Genomic DNA, 18,292 nt, shown 5'->3' on the forward strand with positions numbered 1-18,292 from the left:
CACAATTTGAGTTGAATTACAGAAATGAGCTTTTCCACGACATTCTAATGCACCTGTATTGGCTGTTTGTCATGGTGGATCGCTTTGATCCATGATTGACATTAAGGGCTGTTTAATATGCCTGAACATCAAATGATCTTGAATCATTGAACTGGATCAAATTAGTTAACTTAAATTGTTGTTTATGGAACCGCTTTAGCCCCGACCGATTGTTAGGTCATTCAATTCAGGTTTTGGACTTTAATTATTCTTAGTTTCTTTTAAGAAACAACCCCCGGAGTCTATTCTATTAAATATATCTGAACTCTATCTAATGATCCTGCAGCTGTAATGAAAATGACTCTGGACTCTGTTTCCTCACCTTGATATTTTCAACTGTTTCCTCAAACTCTACTTTCATTGTTTTATTGTGTTTCAGTTTTCTTTGTAATGTTTTCAGTGCTGTATTGAGCTCCTCCTATAATTGAACAAAAAGACATAAAACATCAGATTACAGTAAAAAAGAAGACTATACAGTGATAATATTATGTAATGAATTTAGTGCAAAAATATACTGATTTATTCTGTTTTCGTGACCATACTTAATTAATTCAGAAGTTAAAACCTGTCATAAAACAAGTATTTGTTTTAATACAGTACAACATAAGGTGGTGATTTTGGCCACACTGCTTGTTAGCCACGCACACTTCATATACACATGAACACAAAAAATGCACAAACATTAACAGATTCAACACATGCACAATGTTACAAAGTTAACAGATATAATGATACTGTTTTCGATACTTCTCTTTTGCACAGGGTAATTTAGATTTTATCTCTAACATAGCACACCATGTTACATTTTGAGTTTAAGATCTTGTGACTTATGACTTGTTTATGATGTGTTTATGATTTTTTTTTTTACTATCCTGAGAGCACCTGATACATGTTTAATGTCTGCATTTACATCTGCGAGATGTATTTTTTAGAGTGTTGCTCATCTGCAATGTCTCTAAGACGTTTCCTGTCAGTTGTAAAATAGATGTTTAGAAAATGTCTATTAAATGTTTATGATTTTACATAACTTAGTTTTTTAGTTTGTATGCCAAAAAGTTTTATGGACCCAGAAATATGAAAAAACAATCTAAAGCTGGACTAAACCAAGTGTGCCGCACAAGTCTTGAAATGTGAAGCCAAAATGTTTCGATCACCCCAGTATAAGCCATTGACCCGCCCTCTCTATGCAATCTAATGGGACATGAGACAAGCTAAATGATAAAATATCACTTAAAATATAATAATGGGACACGTCTCCACTCCAGAGACTCTGGTCTCGAATCAGATCAATATGTTCGAGCTCTATCCGAACATCGGTGGCTTTACTGTTCTTCAGAGGACGAGTGAAAGTGTGTCGTGCCACAAAGTGACAGAGTTGAAGCGGAACTAAGCTCTGTGGAAGTTGTGTTCCCTCCGGGACGGTGCCATTGTAACATCAGGACGGTTCCGGTTGTGTATCTATCACCATAACAACGTCGGATAATGACCGATACACAAGGTTCGAAATGAGGGGGGTCTGGGGGGGGGGTCCCGGACCCTCCATAAGTCATAAAGGACCCCCCATAAGAATTCCATTTTGGATTTTGGGGGGTCCCCCCAAAAAATATTTTTACATAAAAAAAATATTGTGAAAATTATAAGTTTTAGTGACGTTATAACAGTAATTAATTTATTTCCTAGCGCGAGGCAGCAATCAGGGCAGCTATTAGCTAAATGTGAGTTCAGCATCACAGATTGTTATTGTGTGGTGCACCCGCAGACACGTACTAGATGAACGCGGCAAAACGAGACACCACAAAGAGTGAAATCCTGAATGAAAATCCTGTAAGTGCTTCAATTGTGTTTATATCTCCATAATTGCTTATAGTAAAATATTAGGAGTTCGAGTTCCTATATCAAAAGTTGCATTAACTAGATACCCAGTGTAATGATTAGAAGAGTACGTTTGTCAACGTTTCTTGCTAGCTGTAACTTATGTGTCTGAAGCCAAATGATCTGCCAGCTAACAGCAGAACGAGCAGCTAGACAAGTTATTCGAAGCTAGCTTAACAATCTACTTGTCCAGTCAGTGATTACGAAAGACAACCAGGACTTAATTGAAGTCTGTGAGTTGATTAAAGTGAATGTGATCATGAATGTACATGAGAGCTTGGTAAAGAATCTAATATTATTTTTCTTAATTTGGAATCCTGCACATGGAGAGAAAAAGAGGAAAAAGAAATATCACCGACTTTTTTTATAGGGTAAATTGTGCTTATGTGATAACATCGCTGTTGTTGGGGGAAATTGTAGATATCAGGGATGCAAAAACAGCGCGCTTTTCGGCGCCTCACGCCTAGTGTTTCTTTTACTCTCTATGGTGTCTGAATCAAATTCTCATGAAATTCTGCTTAAAAAAACTCCCTGTCAATACAGAACGAAATATGCCAATTTTGCCTTCAATACTGCCGACGTTGTCTTTGCTGTATCAGTAGGTTATATATTTATGTTAAACATCCAAATGTAGACTGGTCTGTCTGTCGGCGCACAGAGCCACGCAGTCGCAGACAGACGTTCGTGAACACCGTATTCCCTTGTCTTTCTTATCAATTTGTGTTTGAACAAAACACGAATCACGATGTGCTCGAAAAAATAAGTCAAAGTGTCTGTTTCAACGAGTTTCCTCGTAAACGCAGTCAGAGAAAGAAAAGAGATGCGTGCCATTACCAGTATTAGATACATGCATTCGTCTTAAAGGGACAGCAACCCAATATACCTGCAGCTGTTTGTGTCACCAAAGATTATCAAAAAACAAAAGAGAAAGAGAAAAAAAAAATTGTAGCTAAAGGTAAACTGTATTAATAGTATGAACCATATTTAATGTATACAGTGAAGGCAGTGTTATTTTACATTTGATTATTCGGTTTCTGTAACTTAATACAGTTAATTTACCCGAGAAACCAAAAGCACTGCTTTATTTCACATTTATTTTTGTTCTATTGCATTTATATATGCTTGTACTTTGTTTATTATTTTCTATGCAGAGGCACTTGGCCTACCCTACAAAATTACCCCAATCATCTTAGAATTTTACAAAAAAAGCTACTCAAATCATCAGGTGAAATGGTTTTCAGGAAGAAGAGGAAGGAGTAGTAAAGCAAGAAGAAGTGATAGTTTTTCAGAATTTCTTTTTACTCTATGTGCCTATAGAGGTGGGATGGCAGGGGTTGATGGCAATGTAAGTATTTAGATATTTGCAGCAGGGCAAGGGAAAACATCCCGAGACCATTATCCCACCTTCAACACTGGTCCATATAATTTTGCCTACAATATATCGTGTAGCAAGGCAGTCATCAGAACCTTTAATAATTACATTTTAGGGGACCCCCCAAGAGTCCCAAGTCATTTCGGACCCTGCCGATACACATCAGGTGTGGGGGATTTAGGCTGGGCAATTGGAGTGTACAAAAGGGAAAGGGAATAGACAGTTGGGTGGTTCTCCCTGGAGAGAAGTCGTTCTTGGGTGGTGTCGCCGATTCGGGCAGGTTTCTGGAGAAGTGTTGTGTGAGCGCGGCTGTATTGAGGGTGCAACGGCGATTGTGTGAGTACAAGTTGAAGATGTCAAATGCTGGAAAGCGAGTGAGATATGGAGATTTGAGTGAAGACTGGAGAACACTATCATCATCGGAAGGGAGATAAGTAGTATGACATCAGTTTTGATTGAATGTATGCACCCGCACTGAGCTGAAGATGAAGTTGTGAAGCGTATTAATTACTAGTGTAATCGTCACTTGAGAGTGGTTGGATTGGGTGTGAGCGATGCTGAGGAAGCTCTGTTAATTGTGCCAGTAAGGAGGCATCCGAATTCCCTCGTTATGAGATGAGAACTGACTCCGTACGACAGTGAAAGGATTGATCGTTGGGTGAGTGCTGGCCTTATTACACTGAGAGAGAGTGGATATGCAGTGCCTGATTTGATGTGTCACACCGTATGGGCTTGAAGTGAGATTGCAGTGTGTGGGGATTATATGTATTGACCGCCGTGCACTCTCCATATTTTATTCTTATTTGCTGTTACTGAAGAGGGATTTCAGGTGCTGAATGTGGACTTTTCATCTTTACCTGTTGGAAGAATGTGTGCACCTGTACAACTCCCTCTGTCTATTAAATAGAGAATTCTTCTGTTAATGTCCTCTCATGTGATGCCTGCTTAAGGAGAGACATACATTGAACACACCTCTGTCTGTTTTACAGAAATATACTCCAGCCGTAAGCTCTTATCTTTGTACTGAGGAAAAGCATAACTGCACTTTTACAACATCCTCTGTCTGTTTAATAGAGAATTCCTCTGCCAACGCCCCCTTATGTGATGCCTGCCTGAAGGAGAACCACATTGGACACACCCTCGTCTGTTTTATAGAAATACACTCCAGCCGTAAGCCCTTGTCTTTGCATTGAGGAAAAACCTGCATGTACTTGGATAATTCACTCTGGCTATTAAATAGAGAATTCTTCTGTTAACATCCTCTATTGTGATGCCTGCTTGAGGAGAGAGAGACATTCATTGGACACACCCCCAACTGCGTTACAGAAACACACTCTAGCTGTAAGCTCTACACTGTGGGAAAGCCTGCTTGTACTTGGATAACTTATTCTGTCTGTTTCGTAAAGGAATCCCTCCGCCAGAGCTCCTCAGGTGGAGGTCTGCTTAAAGGAAGAGACTCGTGTTGGAAGCACTCACGTTGTTCGCTTGGCAGAGGGCTGCCCCCCCCCCCCTTCCTTGTCCCGCTCCGTGCTTTAAGAAGGTGTACGTACCTGGACATTCATCTGCCTGGTAAAAGATCTCCCCCTTCTGTCCACTAGCTCCTGTGCCGGCCACGGCTTGACAGTCTGACGGTCCGAGAAGTGTTGCTTCCCTGGATACTTACCTATTTGTCGGGCCGGTGGCCGACTTCTGCCTCTCCTAGTCGTTACGCTCTGGCACGAGTGGCTTGAAGAATTCCATGCCTTCCCTGGTGTCGGAGGTTCGGCCCCCGCCCCTGTTGGGGGACCCAGAAGCTCATTAGGACTTTTAAATTATTTAATAAAACTTGTTAAACTTTCATCTGTCTGTCTGACTGGTCTTTGCACACTCCTCGAGGTGGTCTCGGGTTTAGGGGTGGGTGTCTGGCTAGACCCCCCCGACCTGTGACATGTCGTCCATCTTTTTGACTAAACACAAGCAGTCCTGATCACTGCAGCCCTGCTCAATCAGATCAACTCTTCAGAATGCTTTTCAACAGTTTAAACTCCCTTCTCTTACCTTATATGATGAAACCACTTCATCGATGGGTCTGAATTTATGATTGTCGTGTTTCTGTGAGTTAATACACACTAAACACACCGGCTGTTTGTCCTCCAGACAGAAGAGCTTGAGTTTCTCACTGTGTAAACTGCAGATCTCCTCAGATCCTGATGAACGAACCTCATTCCTCTCCTTCAGGAATGACTTACACAGGTTTTTTAACACTAGATTAACTGGAGGATCATCTTTTGAGGATCTTCTTCTGCAGACGGGACACTCCTGAGTTCCTTTGGTTCTCCAGAACTGATGAAGACACTCTTTACAGACACTGTGACTGCATGACAGAAACACAGGAGTCTTGAAGATATCACAGCACACAGGACAGATAAAATCTTCTTCAGACTGTGAAGCCATTGTTTTCTCTTTGAGCTGCAACAATCTAAACTTTACTTTCACTTTCTGGATGAAGTGCGTTTGAAAAACGAATCACTGGAATCACAAAGATCTTCAGTCTGTCTCTTCAGAAATAAACTAAACTCAATTCCTTTTTGAAAGAGTTTCTCTTGATTCTTCGGCGATGACCCTTGTTTTTGTCAGTAGAGAAGAGAGTCAGTTTCTCAGAAAGGAGATAAGATGACACGTCAGTCTCTTCCTGGTAAGAGCTGTGAGAGGAGGAGTCTATGAAGAACAACATCAGGAACACTTCAGGTTCACCTTTTAACAATAAAGCTCACTTGACCTTGAAATTAAAAATATAGTCACTGAAACAAACGTGTTCAGATATTATCACGAGTTGAACAGAACACACACATAAGATACACACGTCTAATGAGGGTTTATAAAGGTGCTCATAAATGACTAATAACTCACAAATGCATTATAAATCATTGATAAGCAGTTATAAATGCATGAATAAAAAGGCTGATTTTAATGCAATACCTGCCAAATAATGAGCCATTTTTAACTCGAATATAATACATGTTGTAAGAGTTCAGAAAAGTACTGAACTCTTGATTTCTTCTGAGATTTCTTCTCAGATCCACATTTGTTCACAGTTATCTGTAAGAAAACAGCTGATATGATCATAAATGTGACTGTTCGTACCTGTATGGATGTTGTTTGAGGTTGTTTTTTTGCTGCTCTCCGTTTTTACTTTCACTTTCGAAGGAGACGCTGATTGGTTCCTGCTGCTGTCAATCATCCGAGAGCGATGGGTTAAAAATCTGATTTAAAACCAGATTTGGTAAAACAAAGATTTATTTAACGCAATATTTGGTCAAATTTCCTTAAAAAAAAAAAAAAAAACTTTAACATTTAAATATTATTTGTAGATTCAAAAGCAACGTCATTCGATTTGGGGGGATTACGTTTTCTCATAAAACCAAAACACACAGCTTGTATCAAATGCGGAGTTATCTCAGGGCATGTTTTACAGCTAATCTCAGCACATTAGTGAGATAAGAAGAGAGATTGTAGAATAATACAATACTACGATATTTCGTCAAAAGCAGATCGTGGAGACATTTTTATCGTCCATGATCAAAAATCGTCATATCGCACACCCCTTATAGTTTATTTACATAAAAGGTAGGATATATTTGTGTATAAAGTTGGGGATCAGTGTATTCCCGGTCCCGCACCCCCACTGACATTTTTTCCTGTCCCGTCCCAATCCCGTGATTAATAGTGAATTTGTTTCCCGTGACCTGCGGGAATCCCGAAAAATTTTTAAGCCTTTAATGTGGACACAAATATTGTTTATGGCGAACTTGTCTTCTGTCTCATTAAGTTTTTCACTGAATTGAACATAATTTCTGTTTTGCTAGTTTCCGTGTAGCACTGATTGCGAGTTGAACGGCCTCTGCATGTCTGAATCCTTTGCGCTCAGCTTCCTTTATGGTGCTCTCTTTCTCCTCGAGGGTCACCATCTCCACTGCTCTGCGTATATCTGATCCTTTAACATGAGGATACATAAGAAGTTCTGCCATGAACGACTGAGAAAAATATTTCTTAGCCTCACGCCGTGACTCCTTTGCTAAACGCCAGTATATTTTCTGCCATTCTGTTTGAGGGACTCGCTTGTGCTTCTGTTTGAACTGCTTTTCTTTCTCATCGAGTTTCTCCTTCTGAATCTCCTGAATGCCTTTCTCTGCTGCCTCAAACATCTCATTTGAAAAGTGTCCATTTTCTGCCACCATGGTCTCTATTTTACTGATCAGATCTTTGAACTGTGGGAAACTGGTGGACTTATTGTCCAGACAGAAGAATCTGTTTCCACAACTCTCTACAAGTTCTTTAAGATCTGGATCACCTTTTTCTAGATATTGCTCAATGGTTTGCTTTTTGTCCAACTGATCTTTATGGGTGAAGATGAGCATGGAGTAGTTTTCCATCTGTTCTCCAAAAACTTCTTTAAGTTTCTTTATTGTATTTTTCTCCTCCTTGGTGAATCGGCCCACTTTAATCACAATGAGAAAAGCATGTGGTCCTGGAGAAGTGAACGTTACGCATTCCCCTATTTCAGATTTTATCTCCTCTTCACTGTGTTCAGTATCATAAAGTCCAGGAGTGTCAATCACTGTTATTTCTTTACCAAACCTCACTCTAGTTATTGACTGACACTGTTTGGTCTGAGACTTTGAAGCGGCTGAAGAATCAAACACATTTCTGCCGATGATGGTGTTTCCGGTGGCACTTTTTCCAGCTCCAGTTTTCCCCAGCAGAACCAGTCTGATCTGGTCTTTGCTCTCAGGAATCACACCAGTCTCATCTGGATCTGCTGCTGGAGAGTCTCCTGAAACTGCAACAGAAAGAACAGTGTGTCAACACTTACACTTGGTCAGCAAATTGCCATATGCTTGTGTTTTTGAAGTAATTTATAATGGCAGCATTTGAAAGACACTTACACATGACATCAGGAACTTCCATGCTTGGTCTCCTCCTCATTTGTTTCAAGGTAAATGTCTCTTTATTCTCCATCATCATTTTTTCAATCTTCTGCAGAAGTTCTTCAACTTGAATTTTTCCTTTACATTTGTTATTGAAACAGTGGAAGTTTCCTCCACATTCAGTCACCAGTCGCTGGAGATCTGCGTGATCTTGTAGATATTCATCAATGGTCTGATCCAGATCCTCCAGTTTATCTCCATCCAGTTTATCTCTTCGTGTGAATAGAATCATGATGTACTTCTGAACTTCAGGACCAAACAAACGCTTAATATAATCCAGGATCTCTTCTTCATTTTGCAGAGGTTTCTCCAGAGGAACGGTGAGCAGAACTGAACTGAGACCTGCTGAACATCCAGAGAGCAGCTGCTCTTTCATCTTCTCCAGCTGCTCTTCATTCAGATCTGGATCCAGTAGATCTGGACAATCAATCACAGAGACCTGCTTCCCTCTGATCTGAGTCTGACCCTCACACACTTCAGACTCATTTTTCTTCTTATGTTTTTGGACTTTAAACTTTCTTTCTCCCAGTATTGTGTTTCCAGATGAGCTTTTCCCAGAACCCCTTCTGCCCATGAGAAGAATCCGGATCACTGGATCATCTGAGCTGGAGCTGCTCGCTGACATCTCTGAAACAGACAGAAAATATGGAGTATGATGTGTGAAAATATTATTATTTATAGATACATATACAGGCAAAGTCAAGTTTTTCTTGAAGCAGGAAAAGTATAGGATAAAAAACTAAATAATTTTACAAGTCTAAGATGACATCTTAAATCAGAGTAAAACTGATTAAATAATTTAAATATATATACAGTGGGTACGGAAAGTATTCAGGCAACCTTACATTTTTCACTCTTTGTTATATTTCAGCCATTATCATTTAAAATCATTTAAAGAGCCACACAGATGGGAAATCAAAAATTACCTGTATTACAGTGTATGATGTAGCTGTCCATCAGTGTAAACAATGTGCAAAGTAATTAAACCAAAAAGTACACGATTTATAAAGTTATTGGCTTCTAAAGTAAGGAGTCGACTCTGAATCGCTGAAACGAGTCGTTATAGATTTCAAATCTTTTGCCCATCTCTATGTACATCACTAGGAACACTTTGCATAATAATCTCCGCCTACCGTGTTGAGAGAAACTGACCTCTGAACTGCCCCCCCACACACAGACGCTCTGGTTGGTGTGAGAGCATCATGTCGAGGAGACAGTGTGTTTTTAATTGTAAAGGCAAGTTTGTTTTATTTTAATTGCCAAAGAATGAAGATCAGAAGAACCAACGGCTAAAATTCATTTTTACCACAATACCCGAGCATGGGCCTGTTCTTCGTACGTCGCTAACTCAGTTTGCTGGATTTGAATGTTGACGATTTGGCGTGATCTTGGATCATTTGGTTCTTAGAAGCTCATCCCAGAGCTGCTGTCATAGCAACAGGTCCGTTAGCTTAAACCTGCTCGGGAGCAGCTTATTTCATGTAAACAGGATTAGATCGGTTCTTTTCAACCAGAACTGATACTCAAAATATGTCTGCTACCACCGCTACTTTATTACAAGAGTATCCTACTGATCCAGGGACAATAATTTAAAATAATAATCATTAAAAAAAATATTTCATATTTCATAAAAATGCTGTGTAGTCCATAACAGCCTACTATAGACACAGCCAGTTTTACTCACTGAAATATTTATTTGTCATAAAAGTATTACTTCATAATTGTATTAGAGTCTTACACACATGCTATACAGATAAAAGAGTCGTGCATTATTTTGAGTGATGATGATATTATAAGAGTGGCTTGATGGAGCGCAGGAGATGCAGATATCATGATATTGACCCTTTAGAAACTTTCATTAATGCTGTCACGAAACAAATCTGTCCAAATATAAAATGAAATGAATAGATAATTTCTACATTGAAATAAAAATGTAAAGACTGCACAACTATTATAAATTGCGAATCTAAATAATTAGGAATCATGAAAAAATTCTAATAAAATAAAAACATGTATCTATTATCTGTTTCATTTATCTATTATCACATTTATGTAGTTTTGTTTGCTTGGCTGTTTCCTTATAAAAGTCCATAAATTTGTCAAGTTTTTCGTCAGGTGTCGTTTTAAATTATATGACGTCATTACAGTGCCGTCTTGCCACCAGCCAATCGCTGCACTGCTGATCATGGTTTCGAGTATTGATACATATCCCCTTTTAAGCCAACACATGAACGCACAATTATCTCACATAACTCAATCCAGCGATACTAATCATACACAACAGGTGTGTTCGAAGAACCCAATTAGCCGGATCATGATTAGCACGATCATCTTGGATGTGTCATTTGATCTCGGATGTAATAAGCGACGTACGAAGAATGGGCCCCAGTACAACAAATCCCTTTTGTCATGTTCACAACATTTCACTGATGACTGCTTTTCTAATCTCGGTGAGTTCAAGGCGGGATTTTCAAAGCGTTTGGCCATAAAAGAGGGTTCATTACCAACTTTATTTGGACCAACGAGCATCTCCGAATCACAACCTGCAAGTATGATTATGAAGTTATGTGTTTGTTTTTTCCAGAGCGTCTTATCAGTATGTCGCACTAGCACTATATGGAGTCGATTAACGCGGATACGTGTTAAGAGTCATTTTCCCCTGATAACTCCGAAAAAAAATTAAATTACACTTTCAGTTTTCATCGTACAGATAAGAGCAATACATCAATCGAATATTTAAAGGGTCTATTTTTTTGGGATACAGATATAACTTTGTGCACTTATAAAATAAAGATAACAAACAAGGTGTGCTGTCTGCAGCCTTTGTCTGCGCTGATCTTCATGTACAAACACGTCATTAAAATGAACTCTAACTCTGTGAATACTCAACGAAGAGACATGAGAGAGATATCTATAGAAAGCTTGACATGTCTACTTTAAAACAGATATTCTGTGATAAAGTAATCCATATGAAAACAACGCGATGTCTGTTTTTCATGTCTCCCTTCATTATATCTAATGTGACCACGCCCCCGCGCTGAACGCTCTATTCAGATTCAAACTGAAGCACGCGGCTTGAATACACCCACACAGAAGAAAAAGCAGCGACACTGTTCAAGTTTTTTTTATTTTACTGTTTGCTTCGCGATGAGAGGAATAAGACATAATTCACCCCAAAAAGATGCTAACACATTGTTTACCATGAAGTTATGTGCGGAACAACCAATCAAAACTGACTATGTTAGTTGACCAATCAGAACACAGTATGCTACAGAAAGGTGGGGTTTAAGGAAACTGAATCTTTTGAACAGCTTTGCGCGAACCGTTTGGGGATCTCTGAGAATTGAGGTAATTTTGTTATTGTTATGTTTTTTAACCTTGGATGGATTTAAACCTGTTTTACAGGACTTATAAACAGTGATAGGAAGCTTAGAATTTTCATGTTACTGGCTCTTTAAGTTAATTTTTTCCCTCAATGTACATATCATCCCATACTGACAGAAAAACACAGAAAAACTAAAAATGAAGTGGATTTGCGCATCTTCGGCTCTGTGTAGTAACAGCTGCTCTATGTGAAATCATGCACCCGAGGGAATTTACCGCTGATTAAAGAACCGGCTTTACTGACGAGATGCGCATTAACAATCAGCCGACCGTGATCGGAGCACCCCTAAAAAAAATAACTTAAATGATTTTACCAAATGGCTGCAATATAAAAAAAGAGTGAAAAATTTAAGGAGGTCTGAATACTTTCTGTACCCACTGTATATAATGATGCTTAATGATGCTTTAATTATTTAGTGAGACATCAACATAACTTAAAATACATCTTCAACATTTTTATTATACAAAATCGAGATCTGTGAAATTACACAGATATCTGCAGCTGCTCTTGCCTCACTTGCACTGAAAAACAGATTTCAAACATTAAAGGACACATACATTATTATGCAAAAAACACTTTTTCATGTTGCTGGAACATAAATGCGTGTTGACAGTGTGTGTATACAGCCACTATATGATGATAAAAATCCACCCTTTGTTTTCTTTTTTAATCCCACATAAATCATAAGCAGTGTCTTGGATCTGTTGATTAACACTGCTGTATTAGCATAGACCCCACTCTGACCGAGTTGTACAAATTGTATCAAAGTCATAGCAGCTATAGTGACTGGAATGACTGTTTCTCAATTCCAAGAACTTAAAGAACAGGGTTGTGTTCTTGTGGATGCCTTGAAAGAACAAATTTAGAAGGACGCGAGAACACAGAACGCATCTTTGAGAGAACTGAGATGTGCTGTGATCTTGTTGCTCAACTGACTTTCCAGGCATATTATAAATATAGCCAAAGTACAATAAATACAACATAACATCACAAATAAATGTCATAACCTATTATAACATTTATTTTATATTGTCATTTTTTCAGATTATATCTCTTTTTATTATTTTACCATGTTTATTTGTGAAAATTAGTATGTATTTTTGTTATGTATGCTTTGTCAGTGTTGAGTTTATTTTTAATACATCAATGATAATGCTAATGGCTTTCTCTTGGTCTTAAAATTATGTAAAATAAGTTTTTACTTTCACAGCTGTCACATTTGCGAGCTTGCAGCTGGAATCTCTTAAGCAAGAAAGAAGTTTAAAGCTTACAATCTTCTGTACGTCAAGCGCCCCAATGTCTTCTGGGATTTCTAACGTTTGATTCTCACAAGTCTGCATTCGATGCATCCTCCATATCAAGAACACATCCGGGCACTTTCCTGTCTCCTCCGTACTTACATTCTTGATTATTGCAATTGAACTTTGACAGATAATAATGACATAGAACGAGAACACGGACACAATATCACTTAAGAACACATATTGAGAAATGTCTGATGTCTCGTAAGTGACTGATGTGTTTTGTTTCTGGATGTAAGAATGAACATAACAGTCAACATTTACTCCTGACTTTTGTTTTTGAAGGGAATGTGACTCCAATCTTCCTAAATGTGTTTGTTTGCATGAATCATTTTAAACCAGACTGCTTTGTGAACAAGGGTCAGTACAAAAAAATGGTTTTTAACATGTTTGTGTGTGTGTTGTTTTGTTATAGTGCATAGCAAACATTGTAACAGGATCTGTGTGTATTGCTCATTTATCGTTGCAAATGGCTGAAAAAAACTCTACAACTAAACACTTCATCAAATAACCATTTGGAGACTTCCTTGTTCCTTCTCAAGACAGTTATTACTGCCTGCGTCTCTCCTTTATGAGTGTCTGACTCTGGTTCATACATACACATATAAGGCCATGGGCGTAGAATACACTGGGGATGTTTTTACTTTCTTAGCCAATTAAAAGTAGGAGATAAGAAATTTAAAAATAAAACCTGCCACTTAGGCAATTAGAATTTAAAGGGACACACAAAAACTGCAAATTTTTATTCCGAACCTGAAATTTAAATTTTATTCCCAACATTTTCTAAATGGTATAATAAAACAATTGTGACTTACTTTGAGCTGAAACTTCACAGACACACTTATATTACATCTTGTGACAAGTGGCATACTAGTTTCTCTTTAAGTACATGTTATGGCTGTATCATAAACTTGTTCTGCTTGTTTTTCTGGCCGTCTGATGGCATCAGTTTAAAGGTGTGGGCGGTGTTACTGCGAAAACTGCATTTTTTTCCCTTTAGTCCAAAGGATATTACTTGTGTATTTGGTGTAAAATTGTCATTTGTCTGATTATTTATTTATTTATTATTATAACTTTATATATATATATATATAGTCGTATTTGGTATGAAAGAACTGTGAGACTAAGAACATATAATTATCTGAAGGACATATGACTAAGACAACTTTTCCCAGCAAAAGAAAGAAATTAAGCAAAAACTACAACTTCGATACATCATGGAATAAAACTGATTTGGCAACAGCAACATATAGAGTCTTTAAATCTACGTGAAGATATTTCTTACCTGTAGTTGCAGAAGGTCCCTCCGCCATCTTTAGTGAATCAGACTCCAGACAGACCACAAGTATAACGCCTCAAACTAGTACAAAACATTAATAAACCACACTCTTTAAATGAAACATGTTCTGGACTTGGTCAAAAGAAAAACTAAGAGAACAGCAGCCGTTGAGTTTAGCTTTACTTTCACTTTGTTTGTAGTGAAATCCTCCTGCAGTTTCTTTACCTGTACTTCCTGATACCTGTTAGAGGCGGAGCCAGGATGTTTCTAAAAGAGTGGCCAGGGAGGAGCCAGCAGCCAGTCTGGGGTTATTTCCATATAGAAATGTGTTTGACTAAACGTAATGTACTGGACTGTTTTAGTGCCTAAAATACAACTAAATACAGTTAATTTTGTATTTAATTGTAATGGAGATAGTTGTGAAATAGATCAAGTAATACTGAGTGAATATATGACCAGCTTTGTGTGATTCCTCTCGTCCAGGTATTTTAATAAAAAAGGCTCACTGTAGCTTTATCGCTCAGTCAACTTGCTTCTGGTTCTTAACACTCTCAAAAACTTGTTTACATCACTGCATACTCACAGATGAGACAATTAACATTCTATTAATTACCAAAATAAATTAATTGCAACATTTATATCATACCTTAATTGAACTATTTACAAAGGGTGAAAAAAAAAAAAATCTCCATTTGAATCTCCATGTGCAAGAATGTGAAAAATGGTGGAAATCCACAGCACATAAATGGCAGATTGTAAAATGAGTTATTTAATGCATGTCACAAGCCTCCTGGTTTTCTTTCAAAATATCTTAAATTGTGTTCAGAAGACGAACAAAACTTTGACGGGTTTGGAACGATATGAGGGTAAGTGATTAATGACAACATTTTCATTTTGGGGTGGAGTATCCCTTTAAATAAAAAAAAGCATATAAATAAAATATTAATTATAACAATGATAATAATAAATAAATAAATGAATAAAAAATAAAATTCAGATTGCACCTTATATTGTGATCTCGAATTGCAGGATATTTTAGAACATGCAGTTGAAAGTTGAACTTCAATATGATGCATGTACCTACATGCATGCACAGTTTCACAGCTTTAATCGCCTTTTTGTTAATTGTATGACTTAACTGACAACAGAACTAAGACGTTGTATGTTTATTTTGCGCTTGATTTATGATGATGTGATGTAGAGCATGTGCCATAAGAAACAGTAAAATGGCTGACAGAACAGGAAAGTTTATTTTCTAATTACCCACATTGCAAATGTCTTCTGACCCAGATCCGGGCCACACAATCACTTTTCCCTCGGCCCAAATACCGCAAAGACTGATGGCCCTGAAATGGCCCAGAACTGGATTAAAGACTCCAATCTCATCCAGTTACCTTTCACCCTTAGCTGGCCCTGAACTGAGCCAAAACAGGTTTTATTATTGGTGCCAGTTGTCAGCCTTAAAGGGATAATTCACCCAAAAGACCTCACCCGTGAGACCTCAGTTTATCTTCAGAACACAGTTTAAGATATTTTAGATTTAGTCCGAGAGCTCTCAGTCCCTCCATTGAAGCTGTGTGTACGGTATACTGTCCATGTCCAGAAAGGTAAGAAAAACATCATCAAAGTAGTCCATGTGACATCAGAGGGTCCGTTTGAATTTTTTTAAGCATGGAAAATACATCTTGATCCAAAAATAGCAAAAACTACGACTTTATTCAGCATTGTCTTCTCTTCCGTGTCTGTTGTGAGAAAGTTCAAATCAAAGCAGCTGGATATCCGGTTCGCGAACGAATCATTCGATGTAACCTAATCTTTTTGAACCAGTTTACCAAATCCAAATTAATCGTTTTAAACGGTTCACGTCTCCAGTAAGTGTTAATCCACAAATAACTTAAGCTGTTCACTTTTTTAATGTGGCTGACACTCCCTCTGAGTTCAAACAAACCAATATTCCAGAGTAATGCATGCACTCAAACAGTACACTGACTGAACTGATGTGAAGAGAGAGATGAAGATGAACTCTGAGCCGAGCCAGATAACGAACGAACGATTGACTTGTTCACGAGTCAAGAACTGGTTGCATCAGTTTTCGGATCACCAGTAGTTCTTTCGGACAGTTCGATTCAATAAACCGGTTGAAGAAAACGGTTCACCGGTTCTTTTGCGCTCAACAAAATGGCGATGATTGCAAGCCTTCGGTTTACCCGCGCTCATAACACTAGCACAGAATCAGTTCAGAATCAATCACCAAAAGAATCAGTTCAGTTCAGACGCTCTGTGTGTCGGTTTGCTTCACACTGAATCACACGTGTGCAGTATCATCAGCTCCTCGGTTCACGAATCGGACGCGTCTGACGGAAACGGTTCATGACTCGTGAACGAGTCATTATCTGGCTCGGCTCGGTGTTCATCTTCAGTTCTCTCTTCACAGCAGTTCAGTCAGTGTACTGTTTGAGTGTATTTTTGATTTGAGTCAAAAATGATGTAGGAATTGTTATTTACTAAAAGGTTCACTTTAGAATACTGTTTCAGGTTCTAAGTAATTCCTGCACAATTAGATACGTTTTTAATAACTACTAATGGTGTCAGGAACTCCAAACATCTCCCGGACCTGATCCAAATCATGCCCGATCCCAATCGCTGATCGACTGTTCACTTCCCTGAACTGGTGGCCGACCCATCTCCTGTAACCTGTTTGCCCTCAAATCTCCATGGACAATCTCAGATGATTCCCTACTGATGTCTCCCCCTGTCTAACTCTCCAGAGCTCGGGGTTTTTTCCATTCATCTACTTTCCTTTTCATTGTCACACTGCAACTTGTCAATAAACTGCCAGCTCTGCCTGCATCATGGTTTGTGATAAATGGGTTCCTAATATTTTCACTTTAGAATAGGACTACTGTTTCAGGTTCTTAATAAGTCCTGCCGAATTACTTAATAATTCTTTATTAATTACTAATGGGTTCCCAATATTTTAACTGTAGAATAGGCCTTCTGTTTCAGGTTTGAAGTAAGTCAGGCCCGGCACCACGAGGGGGCAAAAGGGGGCAATGCCCCCTCAGATCTGACTTGTGCCCCCTCTGTTTCATTTTTGTATTCATGGTTAAAAATAAATGGTCAACCCTTTGAGTTAAATAATAATTTAACCTTATCCCCATGGGATTTAGAATGTTCAGTGTTGTGACTCGTGACATTACTGCCAGATTCAAACGTCTTTCGCGTTGGTTGGCGCTGAGCCAGAGATGGACGAGCTCAATGCTGTCATTTATCACAACTATGCAGTGTTTTCAACCTCATAATGTTTATTTTAGATTTCAGACATTTAAATGCACATAAGAACTGGTAAAACAACAGCTTACATTTGGAGTTTGTAAAATACACACTGATGTCTGTGGAAGCAAGTGCTAGTGTCACGTGGGTTGGCGCTGAGCCAGAGATGGACGAGCTCAGCGCTGTCATATCACAACTATGCAGTGTTTTCAACCTCATAATGTTTATTTTAGATTTCAGACATTTAAATAGGCTACACATAAGCACTGGTAAAACAATAGGCTACATTTGGAGTCTGTGAAAGCAGCAAAAACAATATATTCAAATATAATTTGACGACGTGGGTTTTTCATATCACATAAACACAGTGGAAGAATGCTAACTATAAAGTTTACTCTATTGTTATAAAGATTTTTAAACGACCAAACACACTCACTTACACATATTTGAGAATCTGAATATAGGATAGTTGATGACATGGTAAGTAAGTTTGTGAATATTTCGAATAAAAAAGGAAAAACGAAATGAAGGATAGCCTACATCTGTTATACAGTGTTATTATTGTGACTGCGGTGTTTCACGTGACAAATATGACGCGTTGGCATTGAAACATTAAGGGGGAACGTTCTAAAATAACCGTCGCCTTGAAAAATTTTACTCTCGGGAGTCAGTTAGAATATTTTAAAATTAAGTGTGAAAGGGTTAATTATTCATAATAAATGACGCTGGCTTATCTTTTGTCCCTCGCTTCGTCCTGCCGAAAAGAGTTATGGGATAGGTAGGACGCGAAAGGATCCACCACAC

The 18,292-nt window shown here is 38.3% G+C and overlaps 2 protein-coding genes across 2 annotated transcripts; both read right to left on the reverse strand.

Annotated features, from left to right (window-relative positions):
• Positions 1–270: 270 nt before the first annotated feature.
• LOC113084870 (E3 ubiquitin-protein ligase TRIM21-like) lies at positions 271–5,916 on the reverse strand. Its single transcript, XM_026255010.1, has 2 exons — positions 5,321–5,916; positions 271–457 (listed from the first exon to the last, which is right to left on the reverse strand). The coding sequence occupies exons 1-2, from the start codon at positions 5,714–5,716 to the stop codon at positions 311–313; spliced, it is 543 nt and encodes a 180-aa protein (XP_026110795.1). The 5' UTR covers positions 5,717–5,916; the 3' UTR covers positions 271–310.
• A 1,179-nt stretch (positions 5,917–7,095) lies between these two features.
• On the reverse strand, positions 7,096–8,875 carry LOC113084871 (immune-associated nucleotide-binding protein 8-like). The gene is made up of 2 exons (XM_026255012.1): positions 8,203–8,875; positions 7,096–8,102 (listed from the first exon to the last, which is right to left on the reverse strand). The coding sequence occupies exons 1-2, from the start codon at positions 8,873–8,875 to the stop codon at positions 7,096–7,098; spliced, it is 1,680 nt and encodes a 559-aa protein (XP_026110797.1).
• Positions 8,876–18,292: the final 9,417 nt, after the last annotated feature.

This window comes from Carassius auratus, unplaced genomic scaffold (genome assembly GCF_003368295.1).
Source record: "Carassius auratus strain Wakin unplaced genomic scaffold, ASM336829v1 scaf_tig00040804, whole genome shotgun sequence".
Classification (NCBI taxonomy): domain Eukaryota; kingdom Metazoa; phylum Chordata; class Actinopteri; order Cypriniformes; family Cyprinidae; genus Carassius; species Carassius auratus.

Coding starts and splice junctions, on each gene's coding strand:
- LOC113084871 (XM_026255012.1), bottom strand. CDS start 8,875: ATGTCAGCGAGCAGCTCCAGCTCAGATGATCCAGTGATCCGGATTCTT. Junction 8,103..8,202: donor TCCTGATGTCATGTGTAAGT/GTCTTTCAAATG, acceptor TTTCTGTTGCAG/TTTCAGGAGACTCTCCAGCA.
- LOC113084870 (XM_026255010.1), bottom strand. CDS start 5,716: ATGGCTTCACAGTCTGAAGAAGATTTTATCTGTCCTGTGTGCTGTGAT. Junction 458..5,320: donor AAGTGGTTTCATCATATAAG/GTAAGAGAAGGG, acceptor GTTCAATTATAG/GAGGAGCTCAATACAGCACT.